The 26,085-nt window shown below is 39.0% G+C and overlaps 1 protein-coding gene across 4 annotated transcripts; it reads right to left on the bottom strand.

Moving 5' to 3' along the window:
* Window positions 1-5: 5 nt before the first annotated feature.
* Window positions 6-25,852, bottom strand: BTBD10 (BTB domain containing 10). 4 transcript variants are annotated; one of them, XM_010710962.3, is made up of 9 exons: window positions 25,737-25,835; window positions 19,406-19,564; window positions 8,200-8,393; window positions 7,084-7,369; window positions 5,497-5,599; window positions 4,638-4,758; window positions 3,414-3,611; window positions 2,707-2,817; window positions 6-1,100 (listed from the first exon to the last, which is right to left on the bottom strand). In XM_010710962.3, the coding sequence occupies exons 2-9, from the start codon at window positions 19,504-19,506 to the stop codon at window positions 790-792; spliced, it is 1,425 nt and encodes a 474-aa protein (XP_010709264.1). In that variant the 5' UTR covers window positions 19,507-19,564; window positions 25,737-25,835; the 3' UTR covers window positions 6-789. The 4 variants fall into 4 exon arrangements, with proteins under 4 accessions (XP_010709264.1, XP_010709265.1, XP_010709263.1 ...); XM_010710963.3 differs by lacking the exon at window positions 19,406-19,564 and having other exon boundaries at window positions 25,737-25,840; XM_010710961.3 differs by lacking the exons at window positions 19,406-19,564; window positions 25,737-25,835 and adding an exon at window positions 13,953-14,077.
* Window positions 25,853-26,085: the final 233 nt, after the last annotated feature.

Below are 26,085 nucleotides of genomic sequence, written 5' to 3'. Positions count from 1 at the left end.
ACCCATTAAAATAATGGAAATTTTATTTGCATGAAAAACTTGTTTACAATCAAAAATGAAGGATGAACCATTTGCATTTTCCTGACACTTATGAAAAATTTAGTAAATAAATACTTGTGAACATAATAAAGTAAGGCAAAATTTAAGATAAAGCCTCTATCCATTGTTCACAACTTTTGAACATGGCTCATGCTGCAAACAAGTGAAAAAATTCACTGAAGAACTTTAACAAGGAGTTACATGGGTAATTGAATCATGTCCTCAATCCAAAAACCCAATGATAAGTAGTTTCGTGCTCAACCATATACAATAACTTTAGAAGGGTCAATCTATTCAGAGCAAAACTATTTATAGTTAATACTTTTGATAGAAGCACTTTGTTAGTATTGTGCAATAGATTTATAAAAAATGGCTTGAAATTCCATTTATCAACCATTTGTAAAGTGCTACTATCAATTCCAAATCCTACATTCTAACCCCTGTGTAGCAATACTGAACGCACACAGCCCCCGGCATCCTGTCAGTTTTGATGGGCTTAAGAGCGAGGACAGTCCAGCATACAAATAATCAACATCACAAACCTACCGGTAAACAAATACATGTATGTAACTGTAACCCCAGAATGTTTTATCTGTACCCTTTCAAAAACAATCAGAGACTCCCCTTGGTCTTTCCAAAGGTTCATATTAAACACCATTACACAATGAAGAAAACTGGAATTGCAGTGTAGTATGAGTTGAGTACAGAGTCACTGTAATAGAGCATGCTTTTATTTTTTAACAGTCTAGATCAAAGGGGCAGGTTCTGTCCCTCAGTATCCATCTCACTGTTACTAGGTGGAGGATGAATAGGCAGAATATCCAGTTCATCTACTTGGGGGGTAGGATGCATTACCACAAGCTGGTCCTGGGGTATATCTGCTGCTGCTGCTGCTAGGTTTGTAATAGATTTGCTTTTCACACACTGAAAGTCAACATGCCGGCTCTTTCCTTCCTCCTTCTCCCATGACATCCGAATAAACGGCCTCTGGACATAGTTGTAAATCACCTCTGGTCTTCCACCTGGTCGCTTTTTCACTTTCTCCTTGTATGTAGGGTAGCCTAAGAAACATTACAGTACAGCAGAAGTTAACATTGCTTTCTGGTGAAAGAAAACCCTGAACTAAACAGTACGAGAAACACGTGAAGCATAATGAAGATGAGTACTTGTTTACCATCAGCAGCCAAAATGGAAACACTCAGCTGTGCTGTTCTTGATGTTATATAAGCAAAGGCAACAGAGACAGAGGCTCCACTACCACACAAGCTGTAATAAAAAAGGTTCCAATGCTCCTGATGATGCAGATGTTTCCAAGACAACTCTCCAAGCTTTACAGGCAAAGCCAGTTGTTCTTCTGTGAACAATGACCTGGGAAGCACGAAGTGAGACCTCAAAAAGAGACCTCAAAACTAGAGCAGTATCACTCTGATCTGTGGTTCAAGTTCCCAAGCAGAATACAGCACTCCAATTCACGTCACATCCTCCCAGCTCCCCCAGCTAAGAAAATATAGTTTTAGGCTATTCTTTTCCTCCTCTGCTCTAAGCAGCAATTTTCATTACTAGAAAGTTGCACATTACTACGGCATGCGAGCATTAAGATTGAATTAAATTGTTGCCCTTTGTCTAAAACAAATGCCAGCAAAAATAATCTATTAGCCAGCATCACAGATGGAAACAGTTCTTGTTTAGTTTAATGGCATGTCAGCTAGGAGGCTCATGCTTTGTTCACTTGAACTTATTTTAAAGATCACAAGTGCTTGATGCATTTGCTTTTTGTTGAGAAATTATAAATGACAAATACACATGTAACCATGACAACTTGGTGTGTGAATGCTAGAAATTGGCAACTGACAAAAGGCTGTATTTTTAAATATTTGGGTCAACAATCAGAAAGAAAATGCAATAGAGAGCAGACCAGTTGTTACATCCATGATAAAAATCTAAGCCAACTAACTGTACTTGTCTTTTGCAATGCCAGAGCTGAGATTTTTACCCAGCCTCCTCAAAGTACAAGATGCTTATTTCACAGAATCACAGAATCGCACAAAATCATAGGGGTTGGAAGGGGCCTCCAGAGATCATTGAGTCTAACCCCCCTGCCAAAGCAGATTCCCTACACCAGGTCGCACAAGTGGGTGTCCAGGCGGGTCTTGAATATCTCCAGAGAAGGAGACTCCACAACCTCCCTGGGCAGCCTGTTCCAGTGAACAGATTTCAGATTAATATTTCTTTGCACTTCAGTGATGCATTTAATAGGTTTGCATTTCCTAAAAGAAAACATCTAGATGCAACTTAGATTTTTCATTTCGAGCCCAGAAAAAGACATGAGACCAAGAACAGAACGTACGAAAGCTGTAAAAGGACTCTAATACTTCAAATGAAGTACAGCAAGAACAGAGAAGATTCTCATGAAAACTGAAGGGGAACAGCATGAGATGCAGCCCTAAGATGCTATAAACCATGTAAGCTACTCTGTAAACACTCCAGCAGCTATGTAAGTCTCGTGGAGCAGCCAAGAGCCTGTAATCAGGTTTCCAGCTGGACCAGTTGTTTATTGACTACCACTCCCCTCAGCCATGTTGTCACCTACTGTCAGTGATGTCATCTACCTTGCAAGGCGAATCAACCCTTATATCTTCAACTGTACAGATGATCATAAAGCCTTACCTTCAATGCCCAATCGGATCTTCTTGAGCCCTCTTTCCTTCAAAACAGACTTGGCCACATCTCTATTTTCAATGTATTTGAAGAATCTATACAACTTTGTGCTGTAAATAACTGAAAGTACATTTTAATGAGGAAAAATTGTATTCAATGATTCAGCTTCTAGTCCTACAAATAAGGTTTCATTATCTTTTTTTTTGTCCTGCTCTATGCAACTGTTTGTTACTTCAGAAAAAGTGGGAAAGACCTAAAAGCTCCTCAAAACACACAAAACAGAAATCAGAAAAAAAGTGGCAGAAAGCATTGTGAAACTGGTTGGTTGCATCTGGCTATTTTTCTTATCAGTTTAGTTTTTAATACATGTAGTAAAAGAACTCACAAACCACACTAAATACTCTCAATGCATCCTCAACAAAGAATTTTTTTTTTCCCCAGTAAGATGTAATTCCTTTACATATTCTAGGGAGTTCAGCCTTCGAAGTCAGAATCCTCAACTGCCTTCTAACAATAAAAATTAGCTCCTCTTCTTAATTAGACTTGAATGTAACATGCATGAAGCAAAACAGTAAAGTAAACAGGACTGACAAAGCTAAGATTTTGGGAAGCATCTGGATGTTATAAAGGCTTCACTAAGAGTGCTCACATATACATGAACTAGATGAGCACTTTTACTACTATGAATTGGCTAGGCGGGAACAAAATAAACTTACTTTGCGAATACTCCTCTCCCATTTGTGGAGGGTACTCTTCGTCCCAGTCAACAACATCATCATCTGTCAGCACAACAATGTGGCACTCCCGCTCACCACTTTGGGCACTGGCAACCATTAAGGGGAGAATCATTTCTTCGAGATAAAACTCAAACTGTTTGCGAGCACCGTCATTTGACAATTCATGCATGAGAGCACCTGGAACATTTTAAAAAGCATTGATACATTTAAAGTTTGGTTAAGAAATGAGGGCAGGAGCAAGAAACACAAAATTCTGTTCACTTTGCAGTATTTACTGCAGACAGCTGTAAAGACACGTAGTTCATTAGTTTGGATATGATCAAAACTTTTTCCGACTTCTACCGTAAGCCACACCAGGAGTTCTGATAGCACTCTCCTGCAGACGTTCACATTCCACAGGGCATGACTTTCAAGTGGACTCCCTTAATGTTTTTACTGCCCCCCAACATGATGAAGTTGCATGCAAGACTCCTCTTGGGTTTCCTAAAAGAAGCACTATTTAAGTCTGTTGCTGAAGGAGTAACACATGCAACCCACTTTTTCATAAGCATTAGTTTAAAACCAAAATCCTCTCAAAAATCAAAATCCTCAAAGCATCAGCTGTGAAATCCTGCTAAGGACAGAGTGCATCCAGTGTGACTAAGCAGGCAACACAGAGCAAAGCTGGTGAAGGCACAGGTGCCCTGTACATGTCTTACAACTGCATAGGCACCACAAAATCACAACAACCAGAGCCATGGCCAGGTCATCTGAAAGTTTTGACTGCATTCAGGGAAGACACAAGCTGGACATACACTACGCACTCAGAACCATGACGCACCACCAGCAGAACTCTACTGCTTTCACTAGCAGTACAGCTTAGTTTTCATGGGCAGAGAGTTGAATAACTTATATTCCTTCTCTTCTACAAGTTACCACTTAATGTTAGTGTATCCCTACCACAGATAAATCAGTACAGTTTAACTATTATATATTTCCAACCAGGGCACTAAAATATTTGAGTATCACATATTTCAATATCTACAACATGATTTTTCACAAGTTGCATATCCATTTGGAGCCCTACTTTAAGAAAAAGGATGAATTTTGTTTATACAGTATCAGATATGTTCCTTATTTCAATAAAGAAAACTCTGCAATTAATCCTTCAGATATTTGCTTAAGTTAGCCTGTACAATTCATTTTAATGAAGTCCATACTTACTGAGATCCCTGCATTTAATAGTACTATACTCAAAAGAGATACAGAGATAGTCACATGCTTCTCTCAATTCAGGAATAGATATCCCATCAGGACAGCGTATCACTCCAGTCTTGTAGTAATCCTGAAGTAATACAGTAAACAAAAAAATACAATGTACTTAAACATCTGTTGACAGATACACTTCAGTCTCAAAGCTGAAATTATTTTTCCACAATAAACCCTTCTAAAACATAAAAGAGAGCAATAAGCATCAAAAAAATTATGAATATTATCATCCTTGAATTCATAAAGTTTCTGAGATAGCTGCTTTCAGAGTAGCATGCTCTAGCGTGGATCATTTTCTAAGCAACAACTACAAATACTGATCATTTTATTGCATATATACTGCCTTTTACGTATATTTCACTCAGCTTCTGATATTCCACTTCTGCTGACAAAGCAGTTTAACAGTTTTAGTTCTTGTGTAAGAAGATATTTCCTTCTCAGATTGAAGACTGCTTTTCTCCCATTACCAGCAGAAAGTTAACTTTAAGTACTGGGTGGGTTTTCCCTCATTTCACCACGATAAGGGCTGAATGTATCTAAACTAAGCCAACTAGATGCATAGGAGGTGGACAGATTTTTGGCACGCAGTGTTTTTTTTTGTTGGTCTCATGTGTTCTCCCTCGCTGTTACACACGTGTGTAGAAAGCCCAGGGAAAGTTCATATTAAGATTCAACCAAAACCTAATCCAATATTTATTCCATCCACTAAGTCAAAATATCTAGTGAAGGTTAAATCAAGAATTTAACATTTCGTAATACTTAGAGCACTTGTCCTAACAATGCTTTTAGTACTTCTTCCTCCATAAAAACTCACCAGAATTGCACGAAACACAGTGGACCCAATTCCTTCTGCCACTTCATACTCTCCTTTTTCATTGGGACGTGTGAAGTTATGTTCTCTGCCTGATCCAAACATCCTGCTCAAAAATAAGAAATTTAGTTAGAACTCCCTACTAGGTGTTGGGTTTTTTTGTGAACCTTAAAGGTAAAAATGTCAAAAATGGTACTCAAATGATTTGATGTGCATTTTCTAACCACTTTTAAAGCCAAAATGGAAGTCTAATAGCTTAAAGGCTTAAGGCCAAGAAGCCATTTTCTTACCTCCTAGTGCATTCTAGTTAAGCAGGTCCTACCCAGTGACTTGTGAGCTGACACTGGGGAAAATGGTTTTATAAATAGCTTGCATTTTAGAACAGTATTTCCATGTTTTTATTAACCTACTTTTGAATTGATGGAAGATAAAATAGACTTGTGCCTTGAACCAATCCCTGAGGGAGAATAACTCAGCAACACATACAGAAAAAAATCTAGTGCATTAGCCAATACCATTTCTTTTGAGGCTGACATAAAAAAAGAGACAGTTTCACCACATAACCTCATTCTGATACATTACCAGTTTGTAACATTTCTGTTTATTTACATATACCTTTATTGTAAATACACAAACACCTTACATCAACTCTTTAATTTACTTCAGATTATTTGTACTTATTTTATTTACCATTTACACAACATAGTTTTTCTGGCTCTTTGCAACTCTGCCTCCGACTTCTCAAAAAACAGGGAACCAAGGTACTACTTATCCCTCACAGTGCATATTTAAAGCATGAAATTGTTTCATCATACACTTATCTATGCCTTAGCAAATAGCTTCATATATACATATTTAAATATTATGCAATTAGGGATTGAAAAAAGTCCATTTTAATAGCAAAACAGTCAATATCCAAGCAATTAAAGTATAGCATTCCTTCCCACCCACTAAACATGATGAATATGTTGCTTATTATAGTTTCTGCAGCAAGTATTAAACACAAGTTATGTGGACTTTCATTCAACTACTGTCCATTTGCAACATTAGTTCTCTTTGCTGACAGACCAACATGTCACACTGATAATGCTCATTTGACATTACCCTGTTCTAACGCATTTTAGAAGATAAATCTGAGCTTGAATGCTGTCTGGACAGGTCCATTAAGAAAAAAACACTATCACCAAAAACACCTACAAGTTTTCTTTCGTGCTGTTTTGAAAAACATCATCTATGCTCAGAAGTGCTTTATGAAGTAATTAGGTTTAAAAACAGAAGATAGCATAAGGCAGACTGAATAGAGAAGTGATGCCAAGCAAGAAGGAAATTTCATATGCTCATATGAAGTGTTAATGTAGTTGCAAACTGCTGTAATAGATGTCCACTGGCACCTCTGCCAAGTAGAGAACTCTTTCAATTAAAGACCTTTACAAATTGATAACATCAAGGGATAACATCAAGTGTTACATTAAAGTAGCAATCAGATCAGTAGCTTTTTAAAAAGTTCTTTTTTATCTTCAAAAAATATATATATACCTACTGAATTACTCTCTTCAGTAGGTAAGAGACTAAGAAAATAAAGATACAAACCTGCCCAACATTGTGTTTGGTTGTGCAGTGAAGATAGAAGGATCGACAACAAATCTGGTGTTGTCCACTATGAGTGTTACCCGTTCAGAAGTTCTTACATTCCGAGCTCCCTCTTTCCCATTTTCATACACAAACACCATCTCTCCACCAGCCTTGCAGCTTCCATCTGAACTTGACTGGCTACTGTTCCTGCTGCTGTTCCCCATGCTAACACTGGAACCATTAGGGGAAGTCTTCTGAGGACGAGGGCTACTTGGTCGAGATGAACTATGATCCTTTTCTCGATCTTAAGAGAGCAAGAGGTGGGGGGGAAGAAAAACACCACAAACTTTTAGTCTTACATGAGTTCTATGCAATTTATGTGTTTCCAGAAACATAGTATGGCAAACTGATAGACTTGTTGTAACTGTTCTTTAGTTAAAGAAACATTCAAAATTAACTACTTTCTGTATAAGAACCCAAAGTTTCTACTGTCTGGCCATCATAGAATGGTTTGGGTTGCAAGGAGCACTTTTAAGTCCTATTCTCACAATCAATTCATCATTCATACTGTACTGACATCAAAGATTGCCCCAACCCAGGTGCCCAACCTTTTAATTTGGCGTTGTTGAACTTCAAAGAGGTTCACACCAACGCCACCTTGTCTCCCCAAATTCTGCATTAGAAAAAAAAAAATTAGCATTCCATAATTGAAAAAGCAGCTCAACATAGTACAAGAGCTACGCATCACAGTTTGTATTTAATGTTATGGTGCCAAAAAAAAAAAAAAAAAAACACAAAAACAAATCCCCCCCCACAAATTTTGTTATATTAAAAAAGAAGTTTTTCCTTTCTACTATAATGCTATATACCCAACCCTGCCAAGGGGAAATATTCTCTTCTTAGGAGAATTAGATCATTCTTGCAATTTATATTAAATAAGAATCATAATGTAAGAATATATAAATGTTATGATCTAGAGGGGAAAAAAAATAAAAAGGTACTTCCAGCCCAGGGCACACAGAAGAAATCTGTATGCTGTGGCATCCACAAAAATCATGCTTTCTATTGTATTCCTTTAACAAACTGGCAATTAAACTTAATTTTAATCCTGAATTGCTAAAGATCTGAACACACCAGAATGGTACTGTCTTGTTGGTGAAGTAACATTTCTGATGCATGGAGTGAGCTGAGACTCTGCTCTTTCATGGGATGAGTCACGAGATCTATCACTTGATCTGCGTCTGTCCCTTGATCTCTCATGTCCACCACTTGCACCATGAAGGCTCATTTTTGTACAGTCTACTCCTTTAGCAATACGAGATGAGGTGCTAGAAACAGAAGAGAAACGTTCAACATTTCAAAATGTCAGAAACATTGTACATTAAAATTTCAAAGACATCAAAACACATACATGGAGCATAAGCTGAAGATTAATATTACCCACATCCATTTTCTTTCTCTGCTGTACTCATGTCTACATTCACAAAAGTAATCAATGGTTTGGAACACTAGATTGACAGCACAAATTATCTGGTTATTGCTGTATCATCTACAAAGATATGCTGCTTGATCAGTTGGAGACTGCCTGGCAAATCACACTCACAGAAATCCCTTCCAGAACAAGTCAGTCAAGCACAGCTGAGTATTTTGTTTTGATTCTTACTGTTAGATTAAGTGCTGTAATTGAACAATGAAATCAAAAGGCAGGGCTCTTTTTTTTTTTTCCCCAATAAAACTGGTTTGGAAAACATTTATCAGAGTACAGGCTTTTAGAATAGACTTAGCTGCTTACTTGTTTCTTTAGGGTTTGCTTGTTTGTTTTTTGCAATTTGCCCTCTAAAAGGAGGTCAGCCTTACACCAGTTAATGCATCAAAACACACCAGCCATGAGTTTAATTCTGTGCTTCCTTTTTAAAATTGTCAATTACTCTCATAAGGAACAATAGAGTAAGAGACCATAACTGAGACAGCACACTTACAAAGTGTACTATCAAAGCTAAGACTCTTAGCACTGTCAGTAACAAGAATAACATTTGTTCCAAACTAGCAAACTTTAATTAACAGTTTAAGATTTTTTTTTAGATTGTGGTTATGTTACATTTCCTAAATTAAAGATACTGATTCTATTTTAAAATTAGTTATTAAAGCTATCAACAAAGGCTCTCAGTTTCAAGGTCCAGTACTTTCAGAAATTGCCTAAGAATTAAACAGCAATGTACAAAAGTCATTGCTGAATTTCACTGAAAATACTTCTGCCTTTCATTTGTACTCTTTAAAATGATTTTATATCAGCAGAGAACAGACATATGCGTCCTTGCACCCCACCAGAATTCTTAAATTAGTTCCTTTGCTATTTGTCATTTAAGCATAGGCATGATAACACTCCTCGTTTATAAGAAACAGGCTCAACTTTGGAACTTTCATGAAGCCCCCCAGGCACAGTGTAACTGAGACTGAAGTGTGGACAGCTACAGGATCTGACAAAGATGGGTCACCATTTCCCACAGAAGCCTTGATGCCCCATTTGTTTGCAGCCTGTGAATCACACAGCTTACCAAGAGACCTGAAATATCACTGCTAGGAATGCCGTAGAATTCAAGAACAAGAAGAGGTAAGAATCAGGACCTAGCTAAGAAGGGCACAACAACTTTAAAAAGCACTGACTGTATAAGCAAGTAGAGCAGAACATGCTCTTAAGTTACTTAAAAGTCATGACCAAAGCCCACCCCTCCCAAGTTTCCCCACAAGACTAGACCAAGAAGAAGCATCTAACATGACACATTTCAGTTTCAGGTATCAGTGACTGATAAGAAGAGGAACGTAAATTAGAACAAAAGACATGATAGATCTTTAGTAGTTTACATTAGTGTTAAAAGTGGCCTAAAAAGGGTATTAGCACAAAACAAAGAAATATGTCCCTCGGCTTCCCTTCCACACCATTTGAAGGAAAGAGCTTGTATCCAACAAAGGAGGAGTTTGGTGCAAAGAGAATCTACTGCAATACTGTTTTCTGCCAAGCTTAAAATATGCTGCAATAAGACATGCATCTCGAAGTTGTGAAGTCAGCCAAAGGTCTACTGAACGAGGCAAAACAACTGCAAGCCTTGCTCATGGCTGGAAAGGCTCAGAATTATGGGCTAAGAATTAAGATGGTTAAAATACATCCATTAAAATAAAACAGCACTCTCCATGGGGCCTTCAGCGCTATTTTGACTGGGTAAAGATGTATGGCATTTCAGCACAGCTAATGCATCTCCTTACCTATTTTGCTCCTCTAATAGAGAAAAGGTAATTCTGCATCATAAAAGTAAAATATGCAAAAGTTCCCAAGGGTGAGATAGGCAAATCTCCCTTTTAAAGGCATCAACAATTTAAGAAAACCTTTGCACCTTTTCTTCCTCATATACTAGTGTATATGAAATACAGCCTTCTAAACAGGTATGAAATGATTGCAAAACATCAGAAACGGTCAATTTGTAGCCTATAGTTAAAACGTAACTCAGAACAGAGGAACCCAGTTTATCCATGAGAATTGATTAGTAACATACAGCTGAACTTTCCCGGAAACAGTCACAGCCTTCCTGCCTCTGAAGTGTGATATGCAGATAGCAACCAACTGCCCCGCACAAACATGCATGTAGCAGTCCTGTGACAAAGTACCTCAGCAAATCCTGATAAAGCCACGTGATCACCTTTTGTTAACAAAGCATTTTGATCCTAGCACTGATAATGCTTTTAGCCACGCTGCAAGAAACCAGAGTAGCGCATATACAGCATTTTACGGTATCAGAATATATGACTGCCTATTTCTGAACAGCCAAGCGCTCTAGTTTCCTTAACTAAGGGAAATACAAGAGAAAATGAAACTGAACCTCTGTGAGGATATTTGAACCTATCACACATTTTGCCAGTGCAGGCACAAATTACTCTTTAACAGGAAAGGCAATTAAAAATGTATTTCTTAATTCAGCAAACTATCTTAAGCCGCATTACTCTCAAAGCAGTGATTCAGAGTTCACATAGCAGTGGGATGAGCCCTGGTTAATTATCTCTCTCAGGAGAAAAACAGGTACTACAGCAAGCAACCCTGAGTCAGCCAGAACCCCATGAGGGAGGGCTGGAGGTTCAGCCACACACCCACGTTCCCGCTGGGGCTGCCTTCCAGTACCTGAAGGGTCCTACAAGAAAGTTGGGGAGGGACTTCTAAGGGCATGCAGCAACAGGATGTGGGGAAATGGCTTTAAACTGGAAGAGGGTAGGTTTAAAATAGATATCAGAAATTCTTTACTGTGAGGGTGGTGAGACACTGAAACAGGTTGTCCAACGAGGCTGTGGATGTCCCCTCCCCAGAAGCATTCAAAGTCAAGCTGCACAGGCCTGTGAGCTACCTGGTCTGGAGAGAGATCTTGCTGCCTATAGAAGGAGTTGGAACTAGATGATTTTAAAGGTCCCTTTCCAACTCAAACCATTCTACGGTTCTATCAGACAGCACCATTTAAACATGAATCTTCCCTCATCTTATTAACAGCCATTTAAGCATCAGTTTTAAAACTCACTGCTGTTGAATCACAACAGAGAAGAAATGCAGTGTATTTCTTTGGTCTATTGAAGATGTATCTGACAGAAGTCTGCAGTTCTCTTGCTCTATAGCATGTACAGGGAGCTAACTACTACCAGTGAAATACAATGTTGTTCAGATTTAAACTCCTTTGTTTGCTTTGTATATTGTAGAACAAAGAACATAAAGAAAGGGACTTGCAGAGCTGTGTTACTGTATCAGGTGCTTAATCATCCTGAAAAGGGAGCTACCAACAAAAAGGAAGGACAAACTGGGACATATTTTAGTACTAAGAGGCTGTAGAAGAAGTTGCAAATGTTCAACAAAGTATGAAGACATCAAGACTACTAAATATACTTTTTTCCCCTAATAGAAGATCTGTAATGTCATTTTCTTCCTCTCACAACAAAGCCACTGGGAAACGCAAAAAAAACTCTGCATCACAGCAGCAACACAAAGCCTGTTAAGAGTTATTTGATTTAATCCATTATCAAGTTAGACCAAAACACTTGCTGTCTCTCCATACTTTTAGAATAATTTTAAGCAGATTTTCAAACTACTAACTGAGACTTGCCAGTGCATTTTGCAGATGAAGTCTTAACCTTTGGTAGAAATTGGAGGTAACGAACCCGTCCCCGATAATGCAGACAAACCAAATGAGTGCTCAAGCAGGGAGCTCTCCATTGTGTCACTGCAGCTACTGCCCTGATGAAAGAAGGAACGACAAAAGCAGAGTAGCCCTACTTGAAAGAACAAACTGTTAGCAAGCACTGTGGTTCACAGACACATTAGGCAGCCCAGATACAACACCAGTACTTCCCAACAGCAGTGAGACACTGATAATTAAAATGGCCAGGAAGCCACTGGTCTTATGCAGCACCTGGCTGTCACACCATATTAATTTGTAATGCCAGCCTACAACAGTGAAGAGTGTTCTGGGCAATGCATTATTTCAAGTCTCCAAGAAAGTCTACAAATTATAGTTTCAGATCTCCATTTCTCTAAAAGAAAATACTCGTAATTCCCAACTTTCAATCTATTTCCCAGATGGTTAACATCTGCACACTGCACCTTGGAAGCTGTGGATACAACAGAGGAACAAAAGCAGCATTTAAGCAAAACGTTATTCCTAGATGCTTAATAACAGCATTTAATTTAAAACTAAGCTGGAAAAAAAAACATCACGTAGGCTACCCTACGTAGCTAGTTCACAGAAGTTTACCAAGAGAAGGTCAATGCTGCCTTGCTTTGTCAATCACCTTCAAAGAAGGCACCCCTATGAATATTGGTGTACTCAGACAACCTACACAGAATTTCACTAAATTGCTTTTCCTGGCTGCAAAGGAACACTGGAACAGTAGCACTGCACCCATTCAAGAACATCTGATAAGTAAATGAGTTTGTTTTCTTATTGAGTCACAGATAAAGACAGCTCTGCCTTTGTAATAGGGAAGAGGCATTTTTTTTAAATGCAGCTATCTAACAAAGAAACCAAATAAGATAAAGGCTTTAAGGAAGCCTATTTAATATGGAATAAAGGAGGAAAGTACCATCAAAATAACACACTTGTCATACCAGTATGCTTAGTATTTCTGCAGTAAAGGAAGAGCTTTCTTTAAAAAAAAAAAGTGAATGCCCTTCCATTTAATGATGCATCTGAGTCACTGGTGAAAGAAGAGCTTCCACTTACCTTTATACATAACACACTGCTGTGAATATATTACTAATGACTAAAAAAGTCATTAAACTGAATTAATTTCATTGCCAAAACAACTAGCATGTATTCCAATACAAAAAGTATGCGTGCATCCTACTGAACACTGCCAATAAACACACGATTTGTAAACAGGCTCGTCTATAGAATTATGGTGGTAAACTAATATTAAAGCCAAAGAAAACAGCCATGAAAAAGCCATAAATGTAAATGTAGAGGACGCAGCAGTGGATTATTTGTTAAGATCTTACCCCTATTTTTCACCCTTTATCTTCTAGACCTATATGAACTAACTCCCTTTTAATATAAGAACTTAGATCCAGTCCATTCCTAGGATGATTCACATAATCAACACTTGTAGAATGCAGATAAAGAGCTTTCTATATACACTAAGTACCAGCAATACTTCTGCAAGGCATTAGATGAAATCAAATCCGGTCTGTTCCTATCACTAGGACTTACACAAGGCTTATGCCCCCCCTTACTCCCCCCTAAGCCTGTTCTTTGTCAGCAGACATGTAAATTGACCAGTACACACAAAGGACAGTACTCTCCCCTTTACTCATTCTGCTCCTGAGCATTACCTACAGATTATTCCTTTTAACACATACACACCTTCCTCTTGTATCTATCAGGGAGGAAACACAAAAGCACGGAAATAATTTGGGAATCAAAGCACAAAGGAATTCTCTTCCTCCCAAGAATACAGCCCTGAAAGCCAGATCAGCATTCTTTGGCATTACTTATTAAGTTCAGCATATTTGGTATTTCCATCCTCTCTTCAGAAGTCCAGCGTAGCACGAGCGAGCCATACTTTTTCCTCCATCATCTTCCTCTCAAGGATAAGAGATCGTAGCTCCACAGTCCGTTCAGAGACGCACCTCCCTCTAGCTATTAATTCAGATCAATTCCTCGCAGCCACTGACTCAGCCATGCGTAGTGCAATCCTGACGTCTGACCTCGCCGCCTCCTGCCAGCCCAACTCATACTCGCTGTCCTGCATCCCCGGGCGGCCATTGGGCGATGTGAGTGACAGGCAGCGTGAGGAGCACACGAGCGGAGAGCTGCTTGCTGCCGTGCCAAGCGCCATCTGCGAAGCTATTTTTGGTCCTGCCAAGTCGTTGGCTTTCAGCACACAAACACACATCTCAAAAGGTTATTGCTAACTTTCATTCGTCACATAGCTCATTTGTGCTCATCATCATCCACAATGCACAAATACATGCAGTTTCAAGGTCACTTGATGTCTTCCTGTCAAGTCTGCCTGGATTAATGTCTGAATTGAATTCACCTTTCACTGAGCTCATGAGCAGGTATGGCAATAACCTCCCAAGAACAAGATAACACACTCCCCATGTTTTAAACTGTAAACATTCCTTTTCCAGAAAGTTTATTGTAGGAAATATCTACTATGCTTTTCAGCAAAAGACCACTGCTAGAAAAAGGAAGTCAGTAAGGAGAAACACAAGACTCGTGATTAGAAAAGCAGGGCAGCAGCGCTCTCAACAGAGGAGACCGTTCTCATGAGGTAGGAAAAATACTCTGTTTGCACCATTTCAGTCCCCTGAGCCAGTGAATCTTCTGTTCTTAGTATTTCCTGAGAGTTCATGCAATGACCTTCCAGAAGCAGAAGAGCCATCGCAGTCTTCTAAGTCATTTCTTCACATCGAAATAACTCATGGAAGACGTGGCAATAAGTAGCTATATAGAAAGTGTAACAGAAAAGTCTCAGGCATTTTTCCTCCCTCCAGCAATAGAGTCAACAAGCAGCAAGTAAAAGTGCAAATGTGCATTGGTTCTTTCAGCACTGGTTCTCTATATGTGGTCTTTCCATCAGAGCAGAACTAGCATGTTTTCCTCTTTATTCCAGCTCAGCTAGAAAGAACGTGCCATGGATACGCTAATTCTGATTCTCCCCCAAAGCTGCTCAGTTGGTCAGGACACACAACCATCAAGACCCTGCAAAAGTAAGGTCTGGCAGCCACGCTTAATGGGACTCAGCCACCCTTGGGCAGAATTCTCTACTCAAACTGGGGAGTGCTATAGGACCTCCCCTCTGTTCCACACAGCAATTCTGGAAAACACATTTCCAGTTCCAAAATTCTTAAATATTCTTCAGCAAGCCCTATCAACCACCAACAATATATTTCTTAGTAATTCCATTCCATTTCATGAAGGAAACAACAATTAGAAATCCAATGTGTTCATTTGCCAAAGGGATTTTTCAAGCAGCAAGGAATTAATCTTCACGTAAATATACAGCCACACCTCATGACTTCTGTCAAACTAATCAAATACATCATGTACACAAAAACAGGTTGCCTTTATTCACATGCCAGCAATTCCTCCTCCATTTTCAAAAAGGGATTTTTTATTTTTTTAATATCAAATTTAAAGAAACTAGGAAGCACAGTATTCTTCCTTGGGACTGGAAAATATGTCCATCTATTAAAAGTTATCTTCGGAAGTTCAAAGGAATCACATTCAAATACTTACTGAACCTGTATGAAGCCTGCAGCATCGCACAAATCGTTCAGTGGCAGAAATCGTATTTATAAGAACAGAAAAAAATAATCTGTCCTGCAGCAGAACACCTTATATATTCTTATACCATTGCAGGGATGACAAAAAGAAACTTGAGTATGCATCACGTACTTAGAAAATGCTGAGGCAGGTTGCACATTCATTCAGAACTCATGAATACATCCTCCTCTAGGATGCAAAAATAAAATTAGCCACAAGAATTTTCAGCCTTCAGCACAGTAACTTGTCATTTCTGGAAAATTTTTCAAAGAAGTTTAATATTTTTAAAGATTCCAAAGGTTCAAGTGTCATGAAAACAATGTCATGGCACAGCCATGTTTTGGTCATTCATGCAGTAGAGCAGACAGGATTTCAAATCTAAGAGTATTTAAACAGAGTGAACAAATATGGAAATACCATTGGGTATTGACTAGAAGAGCAGCAAAGATATTCAGGAAAAATCTTAAGGAAGAAAGTTTGAGACAGATTTTCCACCGCTACTCTAGATGAAGTACTTAGCGCACCAGAATTAAAATGAAAGTCTTCCAACAGCAACTAAAGCCTTTTGAAAGCTAAAAACTAACACAAGAAGCTAATAACCAGTGAAAAAATTAATAGAAAATACAAACCAGCAATACCTATCAATGAAAATATTAATGACACCTTACTTGAATCTTTGTTGCTATTCAGTCAACATTTGATTCCTGGAAGTTTTCTTCCATCTTACTTAGGTACTGGAATAAACACCAAGTTTTCTTAATAGCTTGGACAAGCAAGACAGATTGTATCATTAGCTACACTCAGTTTTAACACCACAATTTCATCCCCTCAGGATCCTTCAATTTTTTCTAGGGATCACTTGCATTGTTCTTGTTTTCAGATATATTGCCCACCTCGGAACAAGTAAGAAAAAGGAGAGAAAACATCACAACTTGCCAGAGGTTTCAAAAATTCCATCTGATTCTCAATCTAGAAAAAGACACACAAAGCTGTGCGACTGTTAAATACGAGCACTTCTCTGAGGGTTTTGCGCAAGTCCTCTGCATCAAGCAGATGGCACATGAAGGAAGCAGAGTTCCACAACTCTCCTTGCTGGTACACAAACTAAGTCTTACACATAGGAGGATGGCTCACACTCCTGGATTGTTTTCAACAAGTCCAGACAATTATTTAAGCTATTCTAAGAATGTCAAGGCTGGTGGATTAAACACAGTAGAACATCAAGAAGTGACAAGTTAAAAATTTATCATAAATATTACTCCCTCATCGAGATTCATTATAAAGTTTTTATTTCATTATTACAGTTTTAAAATCTGGAGATTTTTTTCTTACGACAATAAGGTATGTTTTGAAAGTGCAAAGCAAATAAGACTGCAGTAGTCAAACCTTTTAATGAAGCCATTTTCTTCCAGTTCTACCCTTGAGATTTGTCTTCAAAAGCATTTTTCTCAAACTGCATTTTTCAGACTTATTTCTCTCGAAAAAAGGTGTTCATTAAGTCAGAAACTATAGTAACATTTCTACATTCAGCCACACAAAATCAGATTATTTAGTTTAGGCTTTTAAATAAAGTACACTATTTTCCAACAACTTGATTCGATGAAGTAATCAAGGATCTTAAAGGAACAAGGTAACAATATTTCTCCTTAATTTATACCTTATTCTGTTATAATCTCAGACTATTACTTGGTTTCTTATTCACACAGCTTTCCAGAAAGAGGCTACATTATTCAGATAAAAAATGATGTTACTTTAAATACTATCCCCCTACCCCATGTACTAAAAGCTTCCATAAAATGCTGGCTGTTCAGCATTTTTGCTGGGAACACCTACTATGTTTCACCAGAACCACTTCTAATTCTGCAGCAGTTATTTCAGAGGCATGCCTTTTGAGGGGAGAACCCTCAATTCAGACTAAATGAAGTGATCCAAGTCTTTCTCAAAGCACAGGCCATAGACTTCCTCATTTACATCTATTTAACTGCCCATTAAGAAAGCTCCTTACAGTTCAATCCTGCCCATTCCTTACAGTACCAAGACTGACAATGACACAGTTTACGCAGTCTACAAAGTTGTCTATGCTTTTTGTTCCTAAATGTTTAACTTTGCGTTTAGTAATATTAAGAACGCATGGTTGTCTGCTCCCAATTTATCAGACTGCTCAGATCATGTGCTGTTAACAAGTCCTTTTCATTATTTACTACCCCCTCCATCATTAGCCATCAGCACCAATATCAGTTTTAGGTTGCACTGCATATTGCCAGTCATGGGAGGCAGCACGAGACCACAGATGAGCACCACAAACTAGACTCAGCAATGAATCATCCATGTGCAATTACACTGTGACACTGATAGTGAACAGTCCTCAATTCACATACAATGCCCTCTAATAACTATACTGTTCATTTGCCAATATTGCACCACATCTTGACCCTAAGTAAGAAGCACAGATCAACCACTTACCAGGCACTAACCTTAACAAAAACAGCAGCTGTACAAAACTGCATGTCATAGGCCCACACTGAGCAGAAGCAGGAGTTCTGCATTAACCATTCCATTATTTACTGTAAAATAACATCTCAAACAAGCCTATAATTGCATAGATCTCCCTAGGAGCTTTTTAAGTACCAAAGCATTCTTTTTTTCCTGCCCTCTCGGATGTTTCAATTATCCAACAGGACAAAACCCAACAATATTAATTGCTTGCAGAATGCTTTGGGCAACATCGCAGTACAGTTTATCTGAATCTATATAATAAGAGCATGAATTATGTTGCTGTTATTGAATGTTCTCGTTAGCTCTTTTCCTAAAATCCTTGAAGTGAGAAAGCTTAAAAAAAAAAAAAATCAGCAATTTTAGCTAACTAACAGATGTTTTCAGATATATTTAGCACTTCTAAAAGGCAAAAGTACTTTAAAGATGCACTTTTTTTTAATGCTTATATGTGTTTTCAGCACAGTGTTTCTTCACATATATTTGCTGGGTACCTAATAACTTTGCTTAGATCATTTTTGGAATGCTTGATGCTGGAAAAACACTAATTAACTTCATTATGTCTTCAAAAAGCACTTAAGAAACATTCTTGCAGTGGGGGAAGCAGAGGCAAGATCTGACAAACAGCTTTACAAAGAGAATGCTACAACATGTGACATTTGCATGCAAGCAAATATTAATCATCACCATGATGGAGTTGCAAGTATTTTAAGTATGCTGCTTAACAGAGTACCCAACTAAAAAGCAATGAACAGAAAGTAAATCCCAGGAAGCATCTCATATATTTGGCCACTCAACCAGTATCCTGATATACACAAAAGCCCTTCAGTTTAATGAAACAAAGATCCCATATACCACAAAGCAAATGCAAACACAGACAGAAGCTGGCAAATCAGTTACGTTGGGAAGCATCTTTTAAAATAGTTAAGTAGATTTTTTTTAGAAAAGAACCATGAAATTTATGACAGGACTTGCCACAACCAGATACAGCAGCCTTTAGAACAGGCTTCCAATGCAGTTTTGAGATGCAAGAGATTGTATGCAGCACCTACCTTGAATGTTTACAAAGCTTACGAGGTCTATTATGCAATTTCCGATCCCAATTCTCTGGATCACTGGAGTTACTGTCATAAGGATGAGGCCGTCCTGCCATTCCACTGCAAGTTTCCTCACACTACCGCTCTCAAAAGCACACATGCAGCACTCACAACCTACATTAAGAGAGCAGTGTTTACCTTTTAAAAAATGTCACATAGGAAAAATCAAAGAAGACAATGCACATTTTAGTGTTGCTAGTTTTCATTTAAAAAAAAAAAACCATAGAATGTAGGATATTCTCAAGCATGACTTCAACATTACACAGCAATAATCTTCTACACATTTTGCTGGTACCTGCACTAAAAAAATTTTTTGCTGTAAGTAATATAGTTCTGTAAGTTTTGGTAGACAGCTTTAATTTTGCCACACTTAATTCCACTGGGTCCAACCAGAAAAGTCAATGGCTACAAAATATGAGGCAAACATATCATAGCTTTCTTCCAAATGGATGAAGTTAATTCCAAAGATCCCAATGTTGAAAGGAGATCAACAGTTTTACAATTTGAGTGGTTGCCCAAAAGAGAATATAATTATCATTAACAGTTTTATCTGAGCCTTTACTCCAAAAGATTAACATCAATTCTTAGAAATGTTCAATCCTGTCCAGTTCCACTGAACTTTTCAGAAAAGAAAACATTTCATGGCAAAGTAGAAATCACTATAACCCTACCTTTGCTTTGACTGAGATCCAAGATTGTTTAATACCCATTAAACTTCACTCATAGACAAATTAACTCCATTAAGTGTCAATCAAGACAACCAATCCTAAATATCTGAAAGTGGCACTTTTGTCAAGACAGTTGTGTATAGTAATCTGCTTACAAAAGTGGTGAAGCAGCTAGACGTAAACAGCTGATGGTTCTAAATCATCTGGAAAAATCCAGGAAGATAGATACGATTGCCACATTTCTCTCAAGTCTTACGTGAAATATTTTAGAAACATAATATATTCTCCCACCCCCATATTTAGTATATTTCCATTACACTCTATGCAACTTAATCCTTTTTGGAAGCAAGTCCCAAAGGAACTTGGGCTTTTCCTGTAAAACACTATAGCTTCTCAGATAAAGACATTTTAGTCATGAAAAAAGGAAAGCTCTCAGCTATATTTAGACCCCACATTTTTTATTACAGGAGAATAGCAGAAAACAAGTTTCTTAACAATATTAATTGCATATTAGTTTTTTTGTTCTCAAATTTAGCCCTACCAAAGAAAATAGATCTTATACTATTGCTCAGGATGAAATATTTTTTCATAGCTAAAATAACTAAAAAACTATAGATAATTAAATAAAGGTTAAATGTATAGTAAATCCCTTATGTTCTCCTATGAGCAAAATTTAGATACTTGCTTCAGCTCCATTGACTTACAAAGCACCAGGCAACTGCTTAGAGACTTAGTGTAAAAGCTGCAGCATTTTACAATCTCCAACACAAGGCTGTTTCTTTTCCTGTTACAGTTTCTATAATCCAACACACTTTGATCTGAAAACTAAGATCACGTGTCCATATGAAGTCAGGACAAGGAAAAAAAAAAAAACAAAACAGTATTTCATTAAGAATTACAGCAGGCACTCAACTTTCTCATGCAGAAAGTCCTAACAAGCATTAACTGCATATTATCTGGAAATTCAGGTTACCAGAGCTCTACTATAGCATAGTCACTGTGAGATGACATAACATTAATGTAGATGGTTATTGCATTTACACTCATTTATCAAGCATGCTTAGATGTTTAAAGAAGTCTACAGCCTACTTCAGAGTGGAAGGAGCATTATTAAGGAGCTAAGGGAAAGGAAGCTTCGTTTACCAAACCAGTATTGAGTTCCCTCAGCAGCCATCACTCAGAGTTCAGGTGCAGCAGGTACCATTCTCAAGTGCAAGTAACACAAAATTAAAGACACATTTTATCCTGGATTGAAACAAATTGTGTTCATTGGACTGAATCACTCCAACAAGACACTTTTTCTTCCCCCTTCAAAGTACTACTCCTGGGATCAAAACAAAAGGCAAAGAGCATTCCCCAAGGGAACCACCCAATTACCTGCCCACAGTTGCACTGTCTGCCTGGCAAGACAATAACACCCAGGTGCCAAGGAGGGCAGCCACTTGCCCAGGCTCCCCCACTGCCAAGCACCCTGAGACAGGCTCACCAGCACCTTGCTTACATGCTTCTATCTCATCTACTGTCTCACAAACACAGGGATCACACCTTTTCTGGAGCAGTGAATTTGTCTTCCAGCGTCAAGGTCTCGTTCATTTCAGTGAAGTAAGAACCAGCCTGTGAATTAAGCTTTGGCATTGGAAAGATAAGTAAACAGGCTGTTATTAAGAGAACTGCAGCTGCAAGGACATGCTAAAGCCACTTGAAGTTCTTTCATGCTGGCTGCCTTCTCCACATCTTTCATGTAAAGAAAGCGACCAGTCAACATGAGGGCATAGTTTCACACGCATACGGATAAAAAGGATGCTTTAAGTAGGATCAGTTCTTCAACCTATTCTGCTATGCACTTAAACAACTACAAACAAAAGATGACGACACCTGCAGAAAGGACCAAACTGGACTGCCCCTCCTGAACAACTCTTATTTTCCTTTTCCTGCTTTACGTGAAAAACCACTGCAAACAAGCAACAACCTTTGCTGCACTCCCTACTCAACAGGAGCTACAAATAATACTTGTCTAAGAAATATTCTGCTATAATGCAGCCAATCTTTTTCTTGATTGTAACTGATGGCACTTTTGAGCTGATCATAAACAAATATGTTTATCAATTTTATTTCAAATTTTGCAAGCCCACAAAGCCACAAATAAGAGCAAAGCATTAAATTACTAAGCTAGTTCAAAAAACCAATATAGCATTTCCTGATAGAAAATTCACTTCAATTCTGCAAATTCAGAAAAGAAAATGCTTCAACTGTGGTTCAAATGACTATTACTATTATTTTTTTTTTTTGAGAGAGAGAAGAGGCATAGTTTCACATTGGCAGCAATATATGTAGTTTATACTAAGGCAAATGCTTTTTGCAGAACATTCAGACCTCAGCTGCAATACAAGAAGTGCTGGAGGACATTGCCCCAAATACCACCCAGTGCCCTTCACGAAATCAAGTCTGAAACACTGCTGATGATGAAAAGGCACCAGGAGCATAGTAAAAGGAAAAATAAAAGCAAAGGAAAATTAGATCCAAAAACCCTGAGTAGATCACAAAACTGTCATACTGGCTAAACTGTCACCATTCTAATAAGCAGTTCTCTAGGTGCAAATAAGGATTTCTTAGCCAATGCTGGAAAATTAGCACAGGGAGAAATGCTGAAAAACAGTACATCTAAAAGCCAGGAAATAGACTCAGATTTCCAAAGCTTTCAGCACAGGTTTAGAATTGTTACCATCAACTTGAAGCTAGAGTCATCACTAATTTAAGAAATTTAGAGGCTATAAAGAGAGAGTAAAATTTCAAAGACAGCCATATTATGTTTACCGAGAATATTTGAAAGGTTGCAAAACACTGGAGTCTAACTAAAGAGGATGATTAACATAGCCCTAAAGTTTTGAAGCAGGAGCCCAAGAAACTAGTTTCTGTCCCAGAAGTACAGTAAAAAATTAATTGCTCCAGCTGGCAATACAGACTACAACATTAAAATAACTAACACCTCAGCAGCCTCACAGCTATTCAGATGTAAACATCAGTCAGAAGGTTTTTGTAAAGTAGGACAGGTTTCAGCAGCTCATCAGCTGTAACCAGGCCTCCTCAGCTAACTAATCTGTTAGGCTGAGCGAGGTTAATCAGAAGAATCCAGCATGTAAGTCACCAAATCTGGCATCAGTTGCAAGAGAATCTCAAAACTTGAGATTCTTCAGACTTTCAGTATGAAGTGGTAGTGCAGTTCACGTCCTCTAGTCAAAGTACCAACTAAAACTAGCTAACAAGTAAGATTTACTGGAAATGCCAGCACAGTGATATTACACCCTTCTTCAGAAATGTAGTTCAAAGCACATTGCAAACACCATCTGTCATGGAAATCCATACCTGCCCAGTCAGTTTCTTGCAAACCACTGCAGACAGCAGATAACTAGACACATACAACAATTTTATAAATCCTTCTCTCAGAAATGTCAAACTGACAATCTCAGAAACTTCCTCTGCAGTACAGCACTGACATTCAACCAGCAGGTCAAGCTTCTTTTAATGAGTAAGAAGAGCAAACAAAAAACCCAAATCAATAAAAACAGTCACATGAAGCTGATACTTCCATTTCTATAGCATCATGAGTAACAGATACTCAGTGACTATCATGCAGGCTTTAACTTTATAGCCTTCAGGAATTATAAAATACACCTACCTGATACCATAAGCCTACAAAGCAGAAGGCAGGCAATTTTTTCCCCTTCTGTATTCAGATTCAGAAATAAAATCAGTAAAGTTTAATATATATAAAATATTATATACATAATGCTGAAAGGATCAAGCAACTTTTACACAAAAACAGCACCCTAGCCAGTACTGCAGGACCAGAAGCAGCAAAGCCTAACTTTGTGTGCCTGCAATCCCCCCCCATCCCCTGTGGCCCACCAACATAAAAAACTACATACACTTATTGATAATGGACAATACTAAGCCAAGATTTAAGCAGTGCTACTAATGAAAGCTGTATTGAAAAATACTGGGTCATAATGCAAATTCAATGTTTCTGTACACATACAGCAGGCCCTGTTCTCAAGCATGCAAAGAAAGAATACAAATTAGAACCAGGTGACAGAAAAACCAACAGTGATTACATCTGTGACTAACGTAATCAGTAGCATCAGCCACACACAAACTATTTAACCATTTTCAAATACCAGTGTGATTACAAAGGAAAAGGGAGCTTCAGCGGGTGATAGGAGACCTGCTTTGGACTGCTGTCTTCCTGGTACTAAAACTGGGTGAAAGAACAAATGCTACATGTTGAAAAATCTGTCAGAAGAAAGTCTCAAACAGCATGATAGGTAGATGTCAGTGATTATCACAGACAGAACATCATAGAATACAGTGAGTATTCAAGACAGAAATGGGACAAAGCTAGATGTAATTTTAGAAGATTCGGAAGATTTATGTATCTGAACAGGAAAAAAAAAATATCCCTGTGATGTTTTACAAGAAAGACACCTGGCTGAAGACAAATCCATAACAGCAGACTGGCAGAACAAATACAGTGGAACAATTTTCCTAAATAAAAGAAAAATAGTCAAAACCCACCCAGCTTGATTTGGCTGTGTTTATTTTCAAGCTATATGAATGAGTTCAAGTTAACCTCCACAAGATGATGCAGGCACATATTTTTAGTTCAGAGAAGAAGAAAATGAGAGTGAAACATCAGGGTAAGGACTGTGACTAGTGTGTAGACAGTAATTTGAATTGTATTTCTGGGCTATCTAATCCAACAGCAGATTGAAGAGAGAAAAGGAGAGTACTCTGGGGAAAGGCTGAAGCCACTTAAATAAGTTACTAAAGATGATTCACAAAGAAAGAGGTGAACAAAAATAAGAACAAAAGGCAATAGTCAAGAGGTTACTGAAATACACAAAGCATGTTGTTGGACCTCTGAAAGCCAGCCAGAAGGTAGGGACACCAACCAAGAGCAACGCTCATCTATGGCTGCAGACTGCAGGCAGACAGCCAGAGGAAACAGCCCTGAGAAAGGCCTGAGATGGAGTTGGATCCATATTCTGAAAGAAAAAAGCTCTGTAGTGATATGTGCGATGAGATCAGAGATAGAAAAGAACACGATGTACAAGCAAGAGCGAGGAACAAAAGCCACTTCAAGGGAAAAACATGCAACGACGGGTAACTGTGACACACTGCTGTGCAATGATGGCTTGATCGCAAACGAGAAATCTTTCTGTAAACAAAACACGGTTACAGGGAGAAGAAAGTTTCAAAAAGGTATTTACCTCACAAAACCGTTCGAACGGAGAGGGCTTTGCTTAGAGTACTCAGAGGTAAAGACAGCTGCCCAGCAGCCCCACGCGACACTCCGTTTGGGGACAGCCCTTACAGCAGCTGCAGGTTTTACCAGTAACACAACCGAACCGCGGCGCGAAGCAGAGCAGAACCGTTCCCGCGCACCGCCCAGACAGAAATGCTGCGCTCCCAGCGCCCCTACGAACCCACGTACGGCTCCGGTCCCAGCCCAGCCGTACCGCAGGCACAGCAATGCGCGGCGCTACCGCAAGGAAAAAGCCGGCAGCCCCGCACACAGCCTTCTCCCAGGGCCGGTTCCGCGCAGTCCTGCCGCCACTCACCCGCACGGCGCTACGACTCGGCCTACGCACAGCGCCACTGCTGCCGGCCGCTCAGCTCGGGTCCGGCAACCACTCGCGAGAGCCGTAGCAACGTACAGAGGAAGAGACGAGGACACTCGGATCTCACGAGACTTGAAAAGGACAGGGCGGGGCGAGGCGCACGGCGACGCCGTTGCTAGGGGAGGGGCTGCGCGAGGTCGCCGTTACTATGGTGTCGCTGGCGGGGGCCGCCTAGGGCTGCTGCTGCCCCGGGGCTGTGCCGCACGGTCCCCGTCCGGCTCCCGATCCAGGTCTCGGCCCCAGTCCTGATCCAGGTCCCGGCCGCGGAGGGTGTGCGGCGGAACAGGCG

Source organism: Meleagris gallopavo, chromosome 5 (genome assembly GCF_000146605.3).
Source record: "Meleagris gallopavo isolate NT-WF06-2002-E0010 breed Aviagen turkey brand Nicholas breeding stock chromosome 5, Turkey_5.1, whole genome shotgun sequence".
Taxonomy (NCBI): domain Eukaryota; kingdom Metazoa; phylum Chordata; class Aves; order Galliformes; family Phasianidae; genus Meleagris; species Meleagris gallopavo.
The sequence above is the reverse complement of the archived record's forward strand: the minus strand, read 5'-3'. Positions and strand labels throughout refer to the sequence as shown.

Excerpts from the sequence above, each read along its gene's own strand:
- BTBD10 (XM_010710961.3), bottom strand. The coding sequence starts at position 14,077 with ATGCCAAAGAATGCTGATCTGGCTTTCAGGGCTGTATTCTTGGGAGGA. Across the intron at positions 4,759-5,496 it reads CTGTGTTTCGTGCAATTCTG|GATTACTACAAGACTGGAGT; the intron begins GTGAGTTTTTAT and ends GTATTACTTCAG. Across the intron at positions 2,818-3,413 it reads GGGAGAGGAGTATTCGCAAA|TTATTTACAGCACAAAGTTG; the intron begins GTAAGTTTATTT and ends ATGTACTTTCAG.